The 18,694-nt window shown below is 44.9% G+C and overlaps 1 protein-coding gene and 1 long non-coding RNA gene across 3 annotated transcripts in view; both read left to right on the top strand.

The window, feature by feature from the left end:
• The window catches only part of LOC112548359, a 12,972-nt gene extending 494 nt beyond the window's left edge, over positions 1-12,478 (top strand). The window contains exon 2 of the long non-coding RNA XR_003092144.1: positions 12,292-12,478. This is a non-coding gene — a long non-coding RNA (uncharacterized LOC112548359). The remainder of the gene's footprint in view (positions 1-12,291) is intronic.
• The window catches only part of RNF128 (ring finger protein 128, E3 ubiquitin protein ligase), a 61,362-nt gene that overhangs the window by 24,362 nt on the left and 18,306 nt on the right, over positions 1-18,694 (top strand). For both annotated transcript variants that reach the window (XM_025193911.1, XM_006037518.3), the window contains exon 2: positions 17,249-17,496. In XM_025193911.1, coding sequence (XP_025049696.1) covers positions 17,249-17,496 — 248 coding nt within the window. The remainder of the gene's footprint in view (positions 1-17,248; positions 17,497-18,694) is intronic.

Genomic DNA, 18,694 nt, shown 5'->3' with positions numbered 1-18,694 from the left:
CCTCGAGGATGTGAATTTTGTTTTTTCTGCTTTAGGATTCATGCCCCAGGTGTTCAAGGCATGGCAAACATTCAGCATGATGCATTACCTGTCCTGGGGCAGGTGGGGACTTCCAGGCTCAGGCATGTTTAGACAAAAAACAGAGCAGCAGGAAACTCTAAATCGGGCGTTTCCACTCTCTTTGGCTCCAGTTGTTTCTTGTAATTGATACATGGTGCCTCTTACACAGGCATGACTCCACACGTCATGCCATGACCTGCTTTGATAGCAGTTGATTCTTTATGTTGCTGCTGCTTTTCCTCCATTCCCTTCCTTCTCTGCCTTTCCTCCTGTTCTTGCGTCAGTCGTTGCATTGTTTCTCTCTGCCTTCCCTGTTAACTTTTATCTACTGTGCATCCTCTGTGTCTTTACCTGTGTCCTCTTCTGTTCTTCACCGTGCTGTTCTTGGGCACTTGGTCTGGGTCCCAGCAGCAGTTAGGAATGCAAAGGAAGTATTACATGAATAGGGGTCTACTTAAGTCGTAGCTTTCGTGGAAACCGCGAAAAAGAGCATTGTCTGCAGTCACCAGGAAATAGTGCACTGATTTATTGGGAAATTGCAGCCAAACTTAAAAAAAAAAAAAAAAAGTGTCATTCATATAATAAGAATGTCCCAATGCTTACCACAATACAAAGACAAGGTGAAAATCGCTGCAGCCATAGAGCACATGACAGTCGCTGTCCGCTAGTGACGTAGACTAAGTGAAGGTGCAAGTCAGTGAAGTGAAAATGCTTCTGTTAAGGTTACCATTAATTGGTATTTCTAAACTTTTTGTAGAATGCTACAAGTAATAATAAATTGTTTGATATAAATTGAAATTCATATTGTTTATACACTTAAAATTACAATATTTTTAAAATTTAGACTCAAATTTAATATTAAGATTTATAGTGGTATGATATAATTTACTTTCCACAGAATTTGCTATTAAATAGGGTGTGTGCCTCTCCACCAATCGGCAGCGAGGGGTGGTGCTGCTAGGAAATGCCTGCAAAATCTATTCTTCATGCCGTGACCAAACCACAAAAATTGCTTTGTCTCGCTGGGAGTTGAGACCCCCGTACATGGAGTCTCTGCCTGGAATTTAACAAGGCAGTTGCTGACTCTGCCTACAGGAGACTGCAGTGCATGTGGGTATAAGGGGCAGGAGGAAAGTTAAGGTGAAACAGACCACGTACTACCATGCTTGGAGCCAGACATCAAGCAAGAGCCTAGAGCAGGGGTCGGTAACTGCTGGCACAGGTGGCAGAGCATGGCAGGTGAAGGGATTTTGCTTGTCATGTGCACATTGGGGCAAGCAGTGGGGAAAGGACTGGGGCTGCCACAACAAGGGTCAGGCCCCCTGTGGCTCTCCCGCCATCTGCTCCTGGCACACCAACATGTTACAGTCAGTTGCGGGTGTTTTTGACACTCTGCCCAAAAATGTTGCCGACCCTTGGGATAGAGACTGAAATAGGGAATGAAAAAAGGTGCACGTTTGGGTCTTGTCTCCAAGGCCTTGTGCATCCTAGCATTTCCCATAAGTGATGGTACCACACCAGCGATACCAGTGGTTGGGAGAATGGAAATGCTAACATCTTCCCTCCTGTTATTTGATTGGATCTGGATTAGCTGGCAAAAGGAGCATCAGTGGCCAGCAGAACATTCCCATGCTAGTGTTCCTGCTGGCCACTGGTGTCAATAGTGGGGGGGAAAACCTTAAAGAACAAATCGAGTGTGAGGTAGCCCAAGGATGTTCTCTTGCAGGGACTGTCCTGGACTCTCAGTTAAATAGGTGGGAAGTTCATCTGCTTGGGATCAAGAGCAACAGAAAGCAGGATCTGCACTACAGCGTTAGCTTGTGTGTGTATACTTGCAATGACGTTGTCAACGCTACTGCTGGCATTGGGTATGTTTTGTACCGTGGAATGAAATCAAGCTTGGATGATAAACTTCTGAAAAGTTTAGGGTACCGGCTGCATGAGCACTGAAGTCATTTGGCCCTCACACAATGGCATCATTTCTGGAGATGTGCACAATCAGTCTCCTCATTTAAATATGGCCTTCTCTGCTAGAATTCCCTCTTGCTTATAAAAGTAAATCCTGTTGCTGAGCAATTAGTCTTCAAAACTAGTCTGGTTTGCCCAGCGAAGTTCCTCATAGCTGGTTCCTGTGGGTGTATCAACTCTTGTTCTTGTGCTAACACCTCATCAGTGCAGTTTTACTACCTGTAGCTGTGATGCAAGTTGTGGGGCTTGCTTCTGCTCCCCAGAAACTTAACTCCCCTCCATGCCCTCTTCTTTCAGAGGGAGGGGATTACTACACATCAAGTGCTGTCCAATCATCTGGTGATTTGCACTATGGCTATGCTTACTTCCAACTTGCTCCTGCATGCTGAACTCCATGCTTATTCTTCCAGTGAAGACAATCCCTTGGTGTAGATGGGAGATGACTAATAAAGGTCCTGCTGTTGCTACATCCAGCAAAGCCTCAGTAATGGTGAACTAAATCCATCAAGTTTGCTAGCCTAGACTCTCTTCTCACTTCAGTTGTGCCATCCTCTTGGCTATTGCCAAATTGACCGCAAAGGCTAACTTGACACACAGTTTTAGCTCATCTTTAGCCACAGTAGAAATGAGGGATTACAGAAGTACAGCTCGACAGTCCGAAACAATCGGTAGTGTGTTGATTTGAGTCTGCTTGTCTGCATGCATGGATCAGTGACTAAAGTACCTCAACCTGCCTTCACTAGTCTGAAGTAGTGGTTTCATGCCATGTGACCTGGCTTCTGGGAAGCCAGTGCTGTACAGCCGTTATGTTGAGGGAACAACTCGGCTTGAGTAGGAGAATAAAGATGCAAATAGATTTGATTTGAAGTGTAACTGCTGTTGCTGTAGCTGCAGGAACTCGTTAACTGTTCTTCTGTCCAAGAGGTGTTATGTGTGAGCTTTCGTCTATCAGGTAAAGCGTGGAAGCCTTGCTGAATGGACTTTCAGCAATTTGAACATACAACGTAAAACTTTGGTTCTCCCTTTTGTCCCCCTTTATGGAACTCTTTGGGGCAACACAGCTTTCCGACTCCTAATACAAGTCATGTAGTCGCACAATAAATTGCTTCAGTTTTCTCCCATTAGGGACAAGCTCATTTTTCAGAAATAGCATTTTTAGTTAGAGGCTGAAAGATTCCTGTACTTCTACAAAACTTATTTTTTAAGTCCTCTTGCTTCAAGCGATTGGCTTTGTTTTACCATGATCTTGATGAATGCCCAAAGCCAGATGAATTCTTGCTTAGATCGGTCCCAGAAATCTTCAGTTACGACAACTTTGTCAAAATAGGGAAGGGGGAGAAAACCCCCACAATATAGAAATAGCCAATTCGGATGTGATGATCCTGATGAACGCTTGCCTGCAAGTATGTAAAATGTCAAGGATTTGGTGGATGTGAAATCTTTATTTAGTTTTTACAAGCTCAGAATCTTATCGACTAGTAAACTTTGGATTTAATTATGGTAATTTTAAGATGGTACCTTTCTGTGACAGGCTGAGCATGGTTTCAAAGTACAGTTCTGTGGGTTGCACTCCTTTGGGTTGTACTCCTTTATAATCTACACTGACCTTCAAAAGCAGATGTTGGATTGGAGGGAGATTAAATGCCCAGAGTGCAAAAGAACTTCATAAAATGACAATTTTAAAGGTGGCTTTAGAAGTAAGATACAGCTAGGGTGTTAACCGGTCTTGCTGTTGGAGTACACCATTAACTGTGGGAACTCCTTAAGTGTTGCAAGCAATGTTTCAAAGGTCTGGGAAGCAGGATTCTTTGCAGGTCACTGGACCAAAGGGATAATCTCAATTTTCCTGTTGTCCCAGTGTTCAGGTTATAACTCGTCCAGGCTTGCAAACGGAGGAGTTTAGAAGGGGAGGTTAATCTTGCTTAATAATAGCAAACTCCCAAAGGGAGGAAGGCTTAGTCCCCCCAGATGTGCAAACAAAGCTAGGCCGAGATGCTGTTTGGGGGTCTCTGTTTTATAGTGCTATTTTAGTTTCCTTCAAAGTTGTCTTGTTCTTTTTACAATTCTCCTTCTCATCTGTTCTCTTATTTTAAATGGTTCTGGATCTTTACTGGGAAGGATGGCATATAGATCATATACTAATGTTTCATATGCATAACACATGAAGAAGGCACAGCCCCCCGACTTGTTCTAACAAACCAAGATTGAAGCGTAAGTCTGACTGAGAGGCTAGATCTGTGGAAAGGAAAGTAAAACTAAAACCGTAAAGGCTAATAGTTTTAAAAAGATCCATTGCCATAAACAGAACTGAAAAAATAGCATGCCGTCTCAAATCGCTGGAGTAGTAACTGGGAGATGGACAAATGTTGTCCTGCTCAGACTTGCTTCTAAAGCCTGGCTTTTTAGGACAAGCTAAAGTCCTAGCTGGACATGAATGAAAACTGACAAAATGCACCAGAACTTATGGAAAGGACTGATATAAGTATGCCCTAAAATAACGTGGTTTTAGCCCTGTGTGAGTGGTGTCTGTACAAATAATGCTTTCCTCCTCCAATGAAAAAAATAATGCTTCTCCTCCTCCTGACATTGGTGCTATCTCTGTGGCTTGCCTTGTTTGCCTCCCTGTGGCTGGATAAAGTTTAGTCCTTGGTAGCCAGTGATTGAGCGCCAACGTAACTGTGTCCATCGCATGAAGGTCATAGCCGTACCCTAAATAAAGTTACTTATGACAGTTTGCACAACTTTGGATTTATAACTCCTTGTGTCCACAGAGCTGTTTGATAAATATTGATTCCAGTGCCTGAGTGGCAGGTGCTGAAACAAACCAGACATGGAGAACGCCCCAATGTTAATCAGCTAGTGTTGCATTTGTACCAAGTCTTGACTTTCTCTGCTGGTTTTGGTCAAGTTACCCCAAAATGTCTGTAGCTAGTTCAGTTGCTGCATATAATGGTGAGGCTCTTCAGGCCTTTGAACATCTTGGGCAGTGCGATGATTTACATGCTATGAAACAGTTATGCCAGCCTCTTGCTCTAAGCTGTTGCCGTGACAAATGACTTCATGACCTTTTTAATTAGTCTTTGCTGTAACTGCTCGTTTACCTTTAACCCTAATAGGTGGATCATGCTTTCTGTCTGCTTTGGAACACAAGTGAACAAACAGGGCTCATCTCAAGTCAGAGACACGGTGCTGCATCACAGGGCTGCAGTAGGTAGAGACTTTCGGGAAGGCAGAGCAAACATGCCACTGCTTCATGACTCACTGTGTGCCCAGGAGGAGTGTAGTATTGAGGTCCAAAGAGAAGTACTGCCCTGTGTGAAGGACAAGGTTTAAAAAAAAAAAAAAAAAAAAGACCTTGTAGATTGTCAGAAGTTTTAGATTGCACCTTTGGAGGCGCTCAAGAAACAGGTCGGCGGTTGGGGTTCTCAGTAATGTTCGGGATGAAGGGATGCTCATTGATGCAGTAATCGAAGCCTGGAGCCTGTTGCAATTCCTTGTCCAAAAGGAATATTAGTCATGTTTTTGAAAATCCCACATGAATGGGGAAGTCGTGCTCCATAAAGCTGATGCTGCTAGCAGTTGCTGAATAAACTTGCTGAAGAGCTTGAGGAAGCAAGTACTGATCCTGCTGCAGAACAGGTTCCACAAACTTCCACAGTTCTCTGGAAGGTGTTTAGATCACAGTTCGCTGCACAAGAAAGGGAGTCCTCTGAACTCCCAAGCTTCGAGCAATCTCATTATTAGGAATCCTGGCTTTCTCTGTTTTAAAAGTCCAGGCAGAACTCTCTGATTTTTTTTTAAAAAAAACAACAAACCCTCCCCCAAATTCTCTGATTTAAAACACCCCAAATCCACATTTGTCTGTGATTTAAAATGAAACACTAGGCCTGTGCGAAGCTTTGGCGGCTGAATCTCCAAATCTAAATCGAATCAGGAGACTGATTAAAAAAAAAGGTCTGAATCGATTTGGGCAGTCCCCTCTTGCTGCCTTGGGAAGCTGGACCCAGACTCTGTGCTGGTAAGTGGGGGGGCGGGGGTAGAGGAGGAGGAAGGGGACCATGGCGGGACCCCTGCCTGCTCTCCCAGTCCCACCGCCCTTGGCTGCCCCGCCAGGCCCAGCTCCCAGTTCTTTAAAAAAACAAAAAAAGTCCGGCACTCACCAGCTGCTGCAGCGGCCTCGGGGCTTCTGAGGACTTGTGACAGAGCCCCCCATGCAGCACCCCCAGTGGGGCATGGGCCTGCATCAGGGCCAGACCAACTCCAAGCAGGAGTCGCCTCTGTGGCCCAGAGGGCAGGACCTGGCACAAGAGGGAGTGCTGCGCCACTATGGCTGCCCAGCAGCAGTAGGGATACAACTCTGTGCCATTGTATCGCCTCACCTTGGCAGCCATGGCAGCGTGATGCTCCCCCCTGTGCTGAGTTCTGCACGCTGGACCCCAAAGGCAGCTCCTGTCCAGAGCTGGTCTGGTCCTGCTGCAGCCACACTCCTTGCTATGGGCGCAGAAATCTCAAAGGGCATGTGCCCCCCTCCACCATGTTGCCTTAGCGTCCCTCCCCCTTTCCGCTGTTGCCTGTGCCATCCTCCTGTGTAGCCTGTACCCCCACCATCCCCGTAGACTTACCTAGAGGGAGCTGCTCTCCACTGCTGCTTTGCTACTATGTGCATGTGTGCATGCATATGCCTGTGGCATCCCCTGCCTCTGATTGCCCTCCCCTGCTCCCTCCAGCCCCAAGCAGAACTCTGCCAGCCTGGAAGGGGAAACCCGTGGTTTTCTGCGTCTTTCTCAGTTAAAGGACAAAAGCCATGGTTTTTCTACAGAAAACGGGAAACCCAGATCCCTGCTCATTAGGCTGTTCTGACTAACAAAGTATAGGCTGTAGCATGGCACACAGGGCCAGGTCCTAATGTTTAAAGTGACGCACAACCACATCTTTTAGGAAGAAAGTGAGAGAGAGAGACTTCTGAGATCAGTTTCATAATTAACAAGGAGTTGCTCAAAATGCAGTTTAATCAAAATGAGAACTCCAGAATACAGTTGCACGCTACAGGAAGTAACAGATTGTGAATTTGGGTCCCATTTAGTCACTGTTGTTTGTTTTGTTTTTTTAACTACCAAGTTAAGGCTTTAGCAGTTGCTAGTGTGGAAACTTGCCAGACCCATATTCAATCTTTGTGTTTCTAGAGGCCCATGCAGAGCAATCTCTAGATAGACGTGGTGGGCAACAACAGAAATTCAGGCGACATATTTCAACAATTGGCTCAGGCTGTGACTAGAGACAGTGCAGGGTGATGTGTTGGTAGAATTTCTCAGCTGAATCGAGCACCGAAGTTTGTTGCAGCTTTTGCTAGATATCCCTTGTATGGGTTCATGCTGGCTGTCTTGATGCTGCAGCATGGCTGGGCAAAGATGTGGAAGTCACTAAGGGGCTAGAGGGCTCTGACGCACCAGGCTTGATGCAGAGTTGAGGTTCTCTGACCTGCTTTGCTGAAGTAGTGATATAGGATCCCTTTGGGTTGCTGTAGCTTCTGCATCTGGACACCGCGGATGAGCTAAGCTGCTTGAAATTTTAAAATCTGACCTGAAATAGCACATTGACTTCTCTATCTAGGGGCTGATGCAGTCAGTGGGTAATAGCTATTAGACGGCTTCTGCCTTTAAAAGACTTTCAAGCATTAGTGTGCGCGCTTGGATGGGATTTATGTCCATTTTAACTTGCAGGCCTTTCAAAAACAACAGGCTTTACATTTTTTTCATGCAAATAAGTGTTGCGAGCTAAGTGTTGTTGTCATGCACTGCTTATTAATAATAATAATAAACCTTTGTGCGATTTCCAAAGCTAGCACTATGGGCTGAACAGGTTCAAGGTGCGTATCAAAACTCCTTTATGTATGAAAAGTGAAACAACCACATTATGGAAAGAGTTATGTCAGAAGTCAATTAAGCTTAGTCTCTCTGTATAAAGTACAGGAGTGTAACAAGGGGTTTAGGTTGTAGCCGTGTTGGTCTAAGGATATAGGCAGACAAGGTTTCTTGGGTGAATTTGATATCTTTTATTAGACCAACCCAAATGGTTGGAGAATAGTTATTAAGCAAGCTTTCGGGTTCAAAACCCTTCGTCAGGCTCAGGAAGCTGCAGCAGTTGTAACAAGTTTCATTTTGCCACGTCAGTGCTATTGGCCTCTTCTTTTTTGGGCTACACGATGAGTTCCTTTGTAATAAAATGGCTAAAACAGGCATTGCAGACTTGTTCTAGCCTGTCTGATGCAGCTTGGCTTTTAACCAGCCACAATCCAGTATGCTTCATTCATTGTTTTCCAGCAAGAACAGGATCCAGGACTGATGGTATCCCTTGTGTTATGTTGTTATACAGGTTTAAAATACAATTTAGTTTCTGTGCATGCTTGGACAGCCAGGTGTGGTAATATGTTAGGGACATGCTAGTGAGATGGCAGTTGACACTGTGGTATGATGTCTCTTTTTTTGAAGCACAGCAAATGTTTGTTTGGCCTCTTAGGGCACATCCACATGTGCATGGACGTTTGTTTCCCCAGGAACAACTAGCAGCGATGCACCTTGCACCGCAGCTCCTTGTCCCTGGGGAACGCCTGTGCCATGTGTGCGCTGGTGTGCAGCAAGTTGCCTTAGGTGGGGTAGGGTGAGGCTGGCATCAGTGCTGGGCTGGCCTCAGCAGCCTTACCTGGGGCCCTGGGTGCAGCCATGGTGACTTGCCACGCAGAGCCTGGCTGGCAGTAGAACGTGGCACCAGGCATCCCAGCTCCACTTTTCAGCAGCACGTGCTGGCTGAGCATGCTTTGCACCTTTTTTTTAGCTCGGGGTTTTTTGACCCCTGGACATTGAGAGTTCAGGGGGGGAAAAAACTGGTGCAGCACGCACTCGGGCAGTTCGCCATTGTAGCATGGAGGACGCCAGACTGTGCGGTTTGTGGTGCCGCAAAAGTGTTTGTGGTGCCACATGCTGCATGACCGCACTCCTCTGGACGTGCCCTTTAGTGCTTTCTGAGTCTTTACTGGAGGGATTTCCAATAACTGCATGGAGCTAAAACAACCTGGCCAGACTGGAGTCCTTTTTGCCATAGGGAAACAATACCGATGTGCAAACCCCAGGGTGAACAATTGTTCTAGAAGTCTGCATTACTATAATTTTTGACTACATTTGTTGAATCTTGTTCTTGAAACTAAATCAGCACTGGTCTCGTATTTTTTGGTTAAGGCATGCTCTCTTCTGGGCATGTGCTGTACTGACCTCCTTGGTGCGGTGTCATTCTGGCCAGGTACAGACATTATGCTTGTACTGGTATAAGGGATTGGAAACTGGTCTGCACCTGTAACAGGACAGAAGTTTAGTGCACACAGACTGATTTAAAAATGGCAGAACCCAGTCTAAGATCTGCCCACCCCCACCAAGGGGCAAATGTGTTCTGTTCACTACTGATCTAAACTACACTGCTGGCAGAAAACTGCATACTTAGATCAGTTCTGTCTTCGGTTTCTTGGATGTCTGTACCTAGCCTGTGTTTGTTCCCTACCCCTGAGCAGAGTGACTGTGGTGCAGGTGCATGGTAAGATGAGGCCATGGATCTCCTAACCCAAACTGATTTGTCTAGTGTCTTCTTTTTTCCCTTAAGAAAAGCTGCATGACGAGATGCCATGCTGAGACTTGGCCAAAAAAAGCTCTGCCTGAACCTTGGCAAAGATGATTTACAGCTATATATATCTCTGTTTGAACACTGGCATGCGAAGAAAACTAGCTCCGAAACAAAAGCAATTTCTCTTGTTCATCTTTAATTGCTTTTGGGTAAAATTGAAAATGCATTGCTTTAGCAGTAGAAAATTTCCTTGTGTAAAGCTGTTCTAAGACTCCTTAAGAGCTGGAAGCAAGAGAAGACTAATGTCATGTGGAGTGACAGGTTATTGTTGTGGTGGTTTTAAACCGTATTTCTAAAATGTCTCTTAATTTAGACATTTTTTAGAAGCTTGTATTATTATGTTAAATTCTCTCCTTTTCTGGAGGCTGTGTTGTGACGAAGCAATCCAAATACTCTGTTCTCTTCCAAACCAATAATATGAGTTGTATTGACAAATCCTCCCCCCCCCAGCTAAGGACAGAAGGTGCACATAAACTGGCATAAGTGATTGGAAATCAGTTCAGATCTGTAACACAACGGAAACTTGCTGTACATAAACTGCTTTCAAAGGCTTGGGACAGAAGTTGCACATAAACCAGTTAAAGTGATCAGAAACTACAGGTTTAAACCTGTAACAGAACAGAAGTTCAGTGCACAGAAACCAGTTTCAAAATGGCTGAAACTGGTTTAAGATAAACCTGGTTGAATGTAGTATCAGACTTAACTAACCGGTTTATGTAACTTCTGTCCCAGGCTTTTTTCTGGTTCAAATTAAATCGGAGTCCCTCAGCATCCCAGTATTTTGCAGCCTTGGGCTGGGCTGGGCTGGGCTGTGCTGTGCTGTCTGCTCCAGAGAGCAAGGCTGGGCTGTGCTGTCTGCTCCCTAGCTGGAGCAGTGAGGGCTGACACTGGCGCTGCCAGGTGAACCTCAGCTGCAGTCTGAGGTCAGGGAGGGGGGTTAAACTTCTCTTCCCCCAAGTATGGAGTTGCCCTTCCCTGCTAAACTTATTGCTGGCTGTGACTCTGGACTACAAATCCCAGAGGCACCTGTAAGCAGGAAGAGGAAGTGATGAGCAACTCTGCAGAGTCCTGCTGCTGTAATTGTGGACTGCAAATTCCAGAGACCTTGGGTGCAGCAGGAAGAGGAGCTAACATAGCCCATGCTGGCTACGTGCCAGAAATCTGTGTTCTAGTGCCCCCTGGCATCTGGCTTGAGCCACTGCAGGCATGTGGCTGCATTTCCTGAATCAAAAGTAAATGTCTGTTAATTTGCTTGTTGGTTCAATCTTTGCAGGTTAGGCTAATCTGCAAAGGCTGAATCAATTCAGCCTCAGGCTTTTTGACTGTCTGTACTTAGCTAAATGGCCCAAACCAGTTTAAAATAAACCTGGATGGACGTAGTATCAGACTTAAATAATTTAGGTTAAATTTGGTTTCTTGACCTTCTGTCCCAGATCCCCTTCAGATTAAAGTTAACTCTCAGTCCCCCGGCATACCAGGATGTTTGCACCTCCCCCAATTCATCATGGGGTGAGGTGGGCTAGCCTTCGCTCAAGCTGTCTGCTCGAGCCGGGTAGGGAGATGTGCTGTAGCGTCCCCCGGCTTGTGCCCTGGGCCACTGCAGACATGTGGCTGCATTTCCAGAATCAAAAGTGAGTGTCTGCTCGTATGCTTATCGGTTCAATCTATGCAGCTTAAACTAACCTGCAAAGATTGAATTGATTCAGCCTCGGGCTTTTTGACTGCCTGTACTTGGCCCAAATCTTGCTGAAGTCCCATATCTGTGGGCCAGATCATAGATTCTAGGGTTTTTAGCTTGGTTAAACTCCTTTTTCCACTACAGAGTTTCAAGCAGCTAGGTATTTCTAGTCTAGTGGAAGACAAGGTTTTAGATGCTGTTACAGTGACTTTGTTGTAAAAGATGCAGTACTTGAGACTTGTCAGTTCCATTCCTGTCTTTCAAGTATTTGGAAGGAGATGAAAATGAAGAGTTGTTTTCACAGCAGTTGAAAATATTAATAGGGGCGTGTCGTGTGCATGTGGGGTCTTGTTTGTTTGTTTGTTCATTTTAAGATGAGAGCTCAATCCAAAATACTGGCTTCAAAGTGTTAGAAACTACATCTTTCCCTCCCTCCTCCCCTTTTTAGTGACTTGCATTTCTGACACTGCTTCCTGACACCTGTAGCTACAGGGGAGGCTGGATAGAAGGTGGTGATTCTGTTTCACAGAATATTTGGAGGCTTTGAAATCTGGCTTCACATCAAACTGGAGCACAACCCAAAAAATGTGTTGGGTTAAGCTGGGCCATACCACATTCATCTTGCTAGAGGCATCTTAGGCCTTGGTTACATGGGGAAAACTGCTATGTAGACCAAGCTGCTGACTCATTTAAACACTCACTGATTGAGGGGTTTATTGGTTTCAATGACATCTGTCTGTTGGGTGCTGCTTTTCTTAAGGCTGTCACTTAAACGCTGCTAGTTAATTATTTACAAAGCCTTCTAAAACCGAATGCCATGTAAGATCTTCAGTTCATTCCTTAGTGTTGTCCAGGAGTGTTTTTTGTGTTGTGGATGCAAGTCTGCCAAATATTAAATGTCTTCTTTACTTCCCTAGAAACTGTCAAATTTCTACTGCAAAGGAGACGAGGAATGTGCTTGGCACTGTCCGCTCTTCTATAGTCGACCCTGGAGTTGTCAAAGTCTTAAGGAGTCTCCTAAAATAAACACAACGTAGTTATTGATTTACTTTCCTTAACAGCGTCATTTAAGGAATAATAAAATATGTAATGCTGACCTTGAAATTTCAGTTGGCAGTTTTGTGATGGCTAAATAAGTGTAATGCTATTGCGAAGGTTGGGTGTTGAATAAGGGACACGCATTGCTCTTCAGACTTCCTTTTAGGAAACCTTTTGCTGAACTCGTGTCAGGTGGTAGGTACTGGCTGACAAATATAGGATGTTTCCGTAAGTACTTGAAGGGTTTGCCCATCTCCAAAAAGGTATAATTTCTGGAGAGTATTTGCCGCATGGCCATGCTCATTATATACATGAATGCAAGTTTATAGGGCCTTGTGAAAATAAATTAGTGACGATTAACTCTTTTTAAAATCATACCTGGAAAGGAACTGACCTGGAAATGAAGCAGTAAGACCTGGTTGTTAACTGTTTACTGTCATGCGAGGCAGATGTTCTGACATGGGAGAAGCTTATCGGTTTTGAAGATGATGGGAATAGGCCTGGTTCCTGCTACTAAGTCGGGTATGATGTGTAGAGGTGGATTCTACCTGTTGGAGCTGGCACGAGAGGTTGCACAGCAGAACCTAGGCACGCACACAGTACACTGCTATAGCAACACACTTAAGGGAAAAACAGGCATCACAAAGGGCCGATGATTACAAAAGCAAAATGGTGTGTTTTGATGTTACTGCCCCTCTCGGACAAGACTACAAACATCAGATATAACCTGCTTGCGAAGGATGAAACAAACCAGGTGTGACTACCTTGCTGTTCAATGTCTCCGGGTCTCATTTGGGTTGGGGAAGGGTCTTGCAATTCAAATGTTCCAGTTTTGTGCGAATACCTAGTGACTTGGTATTGTGAAACTGTGGCACTCCCTTCCAGGATGTGTGTTTAAGGCTGAGAACTTGAACAACCCAGTGGCTGTTACTTGTAGGCTTGACCTTCCCCATTTAAAGTCCAGGCAGGCTGCACTTCGTGGCGGCAGTGCCTCTGTGATTGAGGAGGCACTGTTCCTCTTGTAGTGCTATCAGCCCCATTCCTCAGGGTCATTCTGCCTTGTTGAGTAAATAGTGTCTTAATAGAGGATGAGAAGAGACTTGCTAGGTAGTTGGATAATTGCCAGCTGCCTTCCTTCTGGCATCTGATCCTAAATTCCTTTGCAGTCTAAACAGACCATGCCGTCACTGAACTAGAGCCACAGGTCAGGTGCAGACATACCTCCTTTGGTAACCCCCCTTTGGTGTAAAGTAGGCTTATTTTCCCTATGGTCACCATCCTGGTATGGTTAAGTACGTTTGCTTCTGAATGTTTAGAGGCAAAATGTTCATGCTTGACCTATGCCTGAAGTTCGCTAGGCAAGGTTCTTTGGGTAGATGCGATCTCTTTTATTAGACCAACTGAATAGGTAGAAAAAAGATCTTAGCAAGCTTTCGGGCAGTCACCCTTCATCAAGCTCCCTATGCCTGAAGAACGGTGACTGCACCCAAAAACTTGCTAAGACCTTTTTCCAACTACTCAGTTGGTCTAATAATAAGATATCACAACTACCCGAAGAACCTTGCCTGCCTGTGTCCTTAGACCAGCACGGCTACAACCAAAAACCCTGAAACATGGAAGATATTATTAAATTTTGCTAGGATGTTTGAGCCTTGTTAAACAGGCTGGTGCAGGGTTTGCTTACTCTTCACATTTGCAGGTCACTCCCTGTAAAGCTTCAGTTAAATACAAGCAGACTGCTTCTTTTGGAGACGTTTTTAACCAGTTTAGTTGGAGATGGGAACGGCTGGAGGATTGGTATATAGTGGAGACTGGTAAGCAGATCTCACTTCTGCATCCTAGTGATCCATTTGGTGCAACATACTGACACTTCCTGACTTTTTTTTCTTCTAATCATGAGTACACGCATACTTGCCTGAAAAATACAAGCTTGTGTCCTATTGGCCAGCTCCCTGCAAGATTTTTCCTCCTGTATAGTCAGCTTTTCATGTTTTGGGGCTTCCAAAAAGGGGGGGGGGGGGGGGGGGGGGGTCATGTCTAAACAATGCTGGTAGGTGGAAATGGGGGCAGGCACAAGATCTGAGATGATTCTTAAGTTGATGAAGTGCATTATATTGATGTATCCTCAGAAACTTGCTGTTTGTTCAGATCTTGTCAGCGGGTTTGGTCTCAAGATTCAGTGGGCATTACCAGTACCGCTGCGGAGAAGCCCCCCCCCCCCACATGCTTGTTTCACACGTAGCAAAACCACCCCCAAGGTTGAAGGAAAATGGCAAGAGTGGCAATGGTGGGGGGAGAGGAGAGGCTTCCTTTCTTTGTTTCGCTTGCTTCAGGTGAGCAGGATTTTTGGCCATGCTGTCAGGAGCACTGCAGAAGCAGCATCAGCACGGTTATATGTCTTCTCATTATCACATTATTCAAGCACCTGCTTGTTTAACGAGGTGCCCTGGTAGCAGCACTGCAATTACGGTTGCATCCTACAAGTAGGCGGTGTCCCTGCTTTTGGGAGATGAGTCCCCTCCTGGTATGGTAAGCATCTTTGAAACGTTTGTGCCTCCCAACTTTCTGGGTTGTCTTAAATCGAATCGGGTGTGTTTTGAAATTGGGCCATGGCTGAACTTTTTGCTTGGCAGGCCAAGCTTTCACTGATGGATCTCTCTGCAATGGCCTTTCATGCCAGCTGGCAGAGGCGCATCCAGCTCTGCTGCAGCGTGTGGCATTTTTAGGGAGAAGGAGTAACATGGCTCAGACACTTGCCAGCCATCCCATTCCCAACCTGCAGAGACTGGGTTCTGATTTGCCCAACCATCTACCCAAATTGCTTGCATCTGGGTTCTTCCCCTTAATTACGACATAATTAAGCAAGTAGTTCAGTTGAACTTGCTTTTGAAAACCAGGTGCCATTTGCCCAATCCTCAGCTTCACAGCATCATCCGAGTAGTCTTGCTCTCCTTACAAAGCCAGTCTCCCTGTGGCAATGGTCTTCACCAGCGGCTCACCCCACCTGATGGTCTTCTGCAGTGGAGGCACAGCTGTCAGAATAGGCAGCTAGTGATGCATTGGGGGTTGTGGGCTGTTGTCTTGCCCACCCCCACCTCTGTTGCAGAAACCAGGAAATTGTGGACAAATTCTTTGTGAAGCGGTTATTGCCACACAGCATGCAACTCCAGCACGTGAGAAACAAGTGACGCTACCTAAAATAAATACCTTCCCTTCATCTGCAGACACACTCGCACTGTCCTGGCGTGCTAGGCCCACACATGAACTCTGTCTCTCAGGGATGCTCAGCTTTCCATCACACCTTTACCTACTGACCCAGTTTCTGTGGCTGTTGGGCAGAGGGTAGACGTAACATTGTGTGGGGCCAGTGGAGCTAGACGGCATGTTGCAAAGCACAGGCAGCTAGATGTCCTTTTCCTATTAGCTGTGTCTAATTAATGAGTGGTGCACTGAGATGAAGGGGAGCAAAGATGAAGATTGCAAACAACCTTCTGCCTTAGTTTGTTATTGCCATAACCTGTTCTGTCACATTCTCCGTAATTTATGAAAATCATGATCCTCAGCTCTTGACTTGATGTAAATTTAACTTTTATATCTGTGCCTAACATGATTTTTGGCTCCATTAAAACTTGGTGGATAAACAAGGGCTCTTTGTCAACTGAAATCATAGGAGTGAAGTTAATTTGTAACTCTTCTGTGTGCATAGTTTACTCCTCATCGCTGAACTTGTTATCGGGGAAGAGGGAGTTTAGCTGCAGAAGAGATTTACTGGACTTGCTATGCAGTGGCTGTGACTCAAAGCATTACATGACCTGACTTGGCGGACAACCAGTGCTTAGACAAATGGAAAAGGGCATCTTATTAAATTGCCAGTTCTGGTGTTGTTGAGTGAGGCTTGGTGGGATAAGTACTCTTGTAACTGAAGTAAAAATGTGTTTAGTCAATAAAGAAGGGAAGGGGAAGAGCACTGCCCTGCCTGCCGCTTGCTTTCTCATGGCTGATGCTTAGCAGCCTGATATATTGGGTCCTCTAGTACCATCACATCAGAAATATCCCTTGGCTGATGGGATTACCTGTGATGGTCTAAGAAGGAAGTTCAATTTGACTTTGAGATTCCAGGTGAGTCTGCAGCCCTTTGAGTTCAGGTGTGTGTTGAACTCACTCAGTGAGGTTGTCATTGAGGCAAACCCACAACAGCAATTATATCTCAGAGAACTGGGTACAGGAGTGTGTTCCATGCTGGTCCTCCTGTTGACATGCAGAAGAAAAGCTGATCTTCAGTGCCATGGATTACTTTGAATAAAAGTTGCTCCACTGACGTGAAAGCAGAAGCAGAACAGAGACAGGCATTTAAATGAATTCTTTGACATGCCATCTTCAGGCTAGAGCCCTTAAGCCAATATAGAGAGACAAGTTTGAGTCTTTCAAATCTGTACGTAGAATTCACTTGATATAACTATTCCCTGTGGATGTAGTTCCAAAGTGAATCGAAAGGTAAACTTTCAGGTATTACATTTAGTATTGCCTGGGAAATGTTCCCTGGAACAGGAGACTTACGCAATGACTGCATACTGGGCCCGGCTCATTTACTCAGCTTTGCTGGTAACAAGAACATGCATTCCAGCTAAACAAAGGTGTGAGGATGAGATTTGAATGTATTGCTACACATCTGCTAGCTAAGCACGGGAACGAAAAGGCCAGTTGGAGAATCTCCCATTTGGCTCTTGTGTATCAGAGCTGATGCACTTGATACCATCACTATCTCCACATGGTAGTTTTGTGATTGAAATGGAAAATTAATTCCCCCCCCCTTTTTTTTTTTTCTTTCCTTTGCAGGGGCAAGAGACATTGTTGCAATCATGATTGGGAATCAGAAAGGCACAGAAATTTTACGCCGGATTGAAAGTGGCCTACAAGTGTCTATGGTTATTGAAGTGGGGAAGAAACACGGACCCTGGATGAACCACTATTCCATCTTCTTTGTCTCGGTGTCATTTTTCATTGTCACAGCAGCGACAGTGGGCTACTTCATTTTTTATTCTGCTCGAAGACTCAGGCTGGCAAGAGCTCAGAACAGGAGACAAGTGAGTTTTCTTCTGTCAGAGCTGATGCTTGCTTTTAGCCTTGCTACGTATATTTATTTGGGAACTGGTAGTGGAGTTAGTGATGGGATACAGCTTTCTACCATAACTTCACTAGGAATGGCAAGCTTTGGGAAATACTTCAGTTCTCGGAGCTGGGAACTGCTGTTCTCCACTTGGCTTTGATTTACTGTTGATCCCTTCAGTTGAGTAGTCCCACTTGGAAGACTTCTTTGGGCTGCCAGCATAGCCTCAAACAAGAGGGAAGTGTGTGACAGACCATTAGGCAAGGTGGAAAGGCTCCCAGGAGCCAGATCCAAATTCTTCCCCTCTAGCTGAATTGCTGATGCATCTCTAAAAAATCCTGAGGCTCACAATCCTACTAGCATCTTGTTAGTGGCTTGATATTGCAGGCTCCTGACAAACTGCCTGAATTCATGGCAAGACTCAGTCCCTTTTGTAGCCCATGATCATGAACATGCTACTGAAATACAGATCTGAGAGCATCAAAAGGCTTCTGAGTCTGTCTAATGGACTGACTTTGCTGTGAGTACAGGATAAACTGCCACCTGTTTCATCTGATGAGAAGTAGTTACTCAGGCACAGATCTCTCAAAAGAGATCTGGGCACTTCCATCTCATTGCCTTGAATGGAAGACGAGTACCTAACTGTCTTTGGCTTATTAACTAAAGGCCCTAATCCTCAAGTCTTAGGATATTGGTGAGCATCAGATTTTCTTGTTACTTAGCAGTTGAACTGAATTAATCATGGAAATGCAATAGTGACTATTTTTCTGGTTCTCTTTGTATTGCTAGAAATGTCTGATGTAGAAACTTATGTGATCTGTTCAACTTGGAGCAGATACTATTAGTAGCAAGTGACTACAACAGTATATTAGAAAGTGCTTACTTGCATGTTATGAAGTATAAAAATCAGTGTACTATAAACTGCACTTGAACCTCTAACTTGTAGGGAGTTTCTAGTTACTAATACCAAATGAAAAGCAGCTGTCACAAGTGGAATGCATCTGGTGCATGCCAGACGGTCAGAAATGTGGTGAACAGCAGAAAGTATGTTTTCTTCAGGATTTTATAGTTTAAGGATTAGGCTCCCGGACCCTCATGCTTTCTAAATTCCACTTATTACTGCTTGGAAGAGACCATAAGACACAGGACAAGCAAAGTTTTTACTTTTTAAATGT

This window comes from Alligator sinensis, unplaced genomic scaffold (genome assembly GCF_000455745.1).
Source record: "Alligator sinensis unplaced genomic scaffold, ASM45574v1 scaffold438_1, whole genome shotgun sequence".
NCBI classification, from domain to species: domain Eukaryota; kingdom Metazoa; phylum Chordata; order Crocodylia; family Alligatoridae; genus Alligator; species Alligator sinensis.
This window is presented reverse-complemented; position numbering and strand designations above follow the sequence as displayed.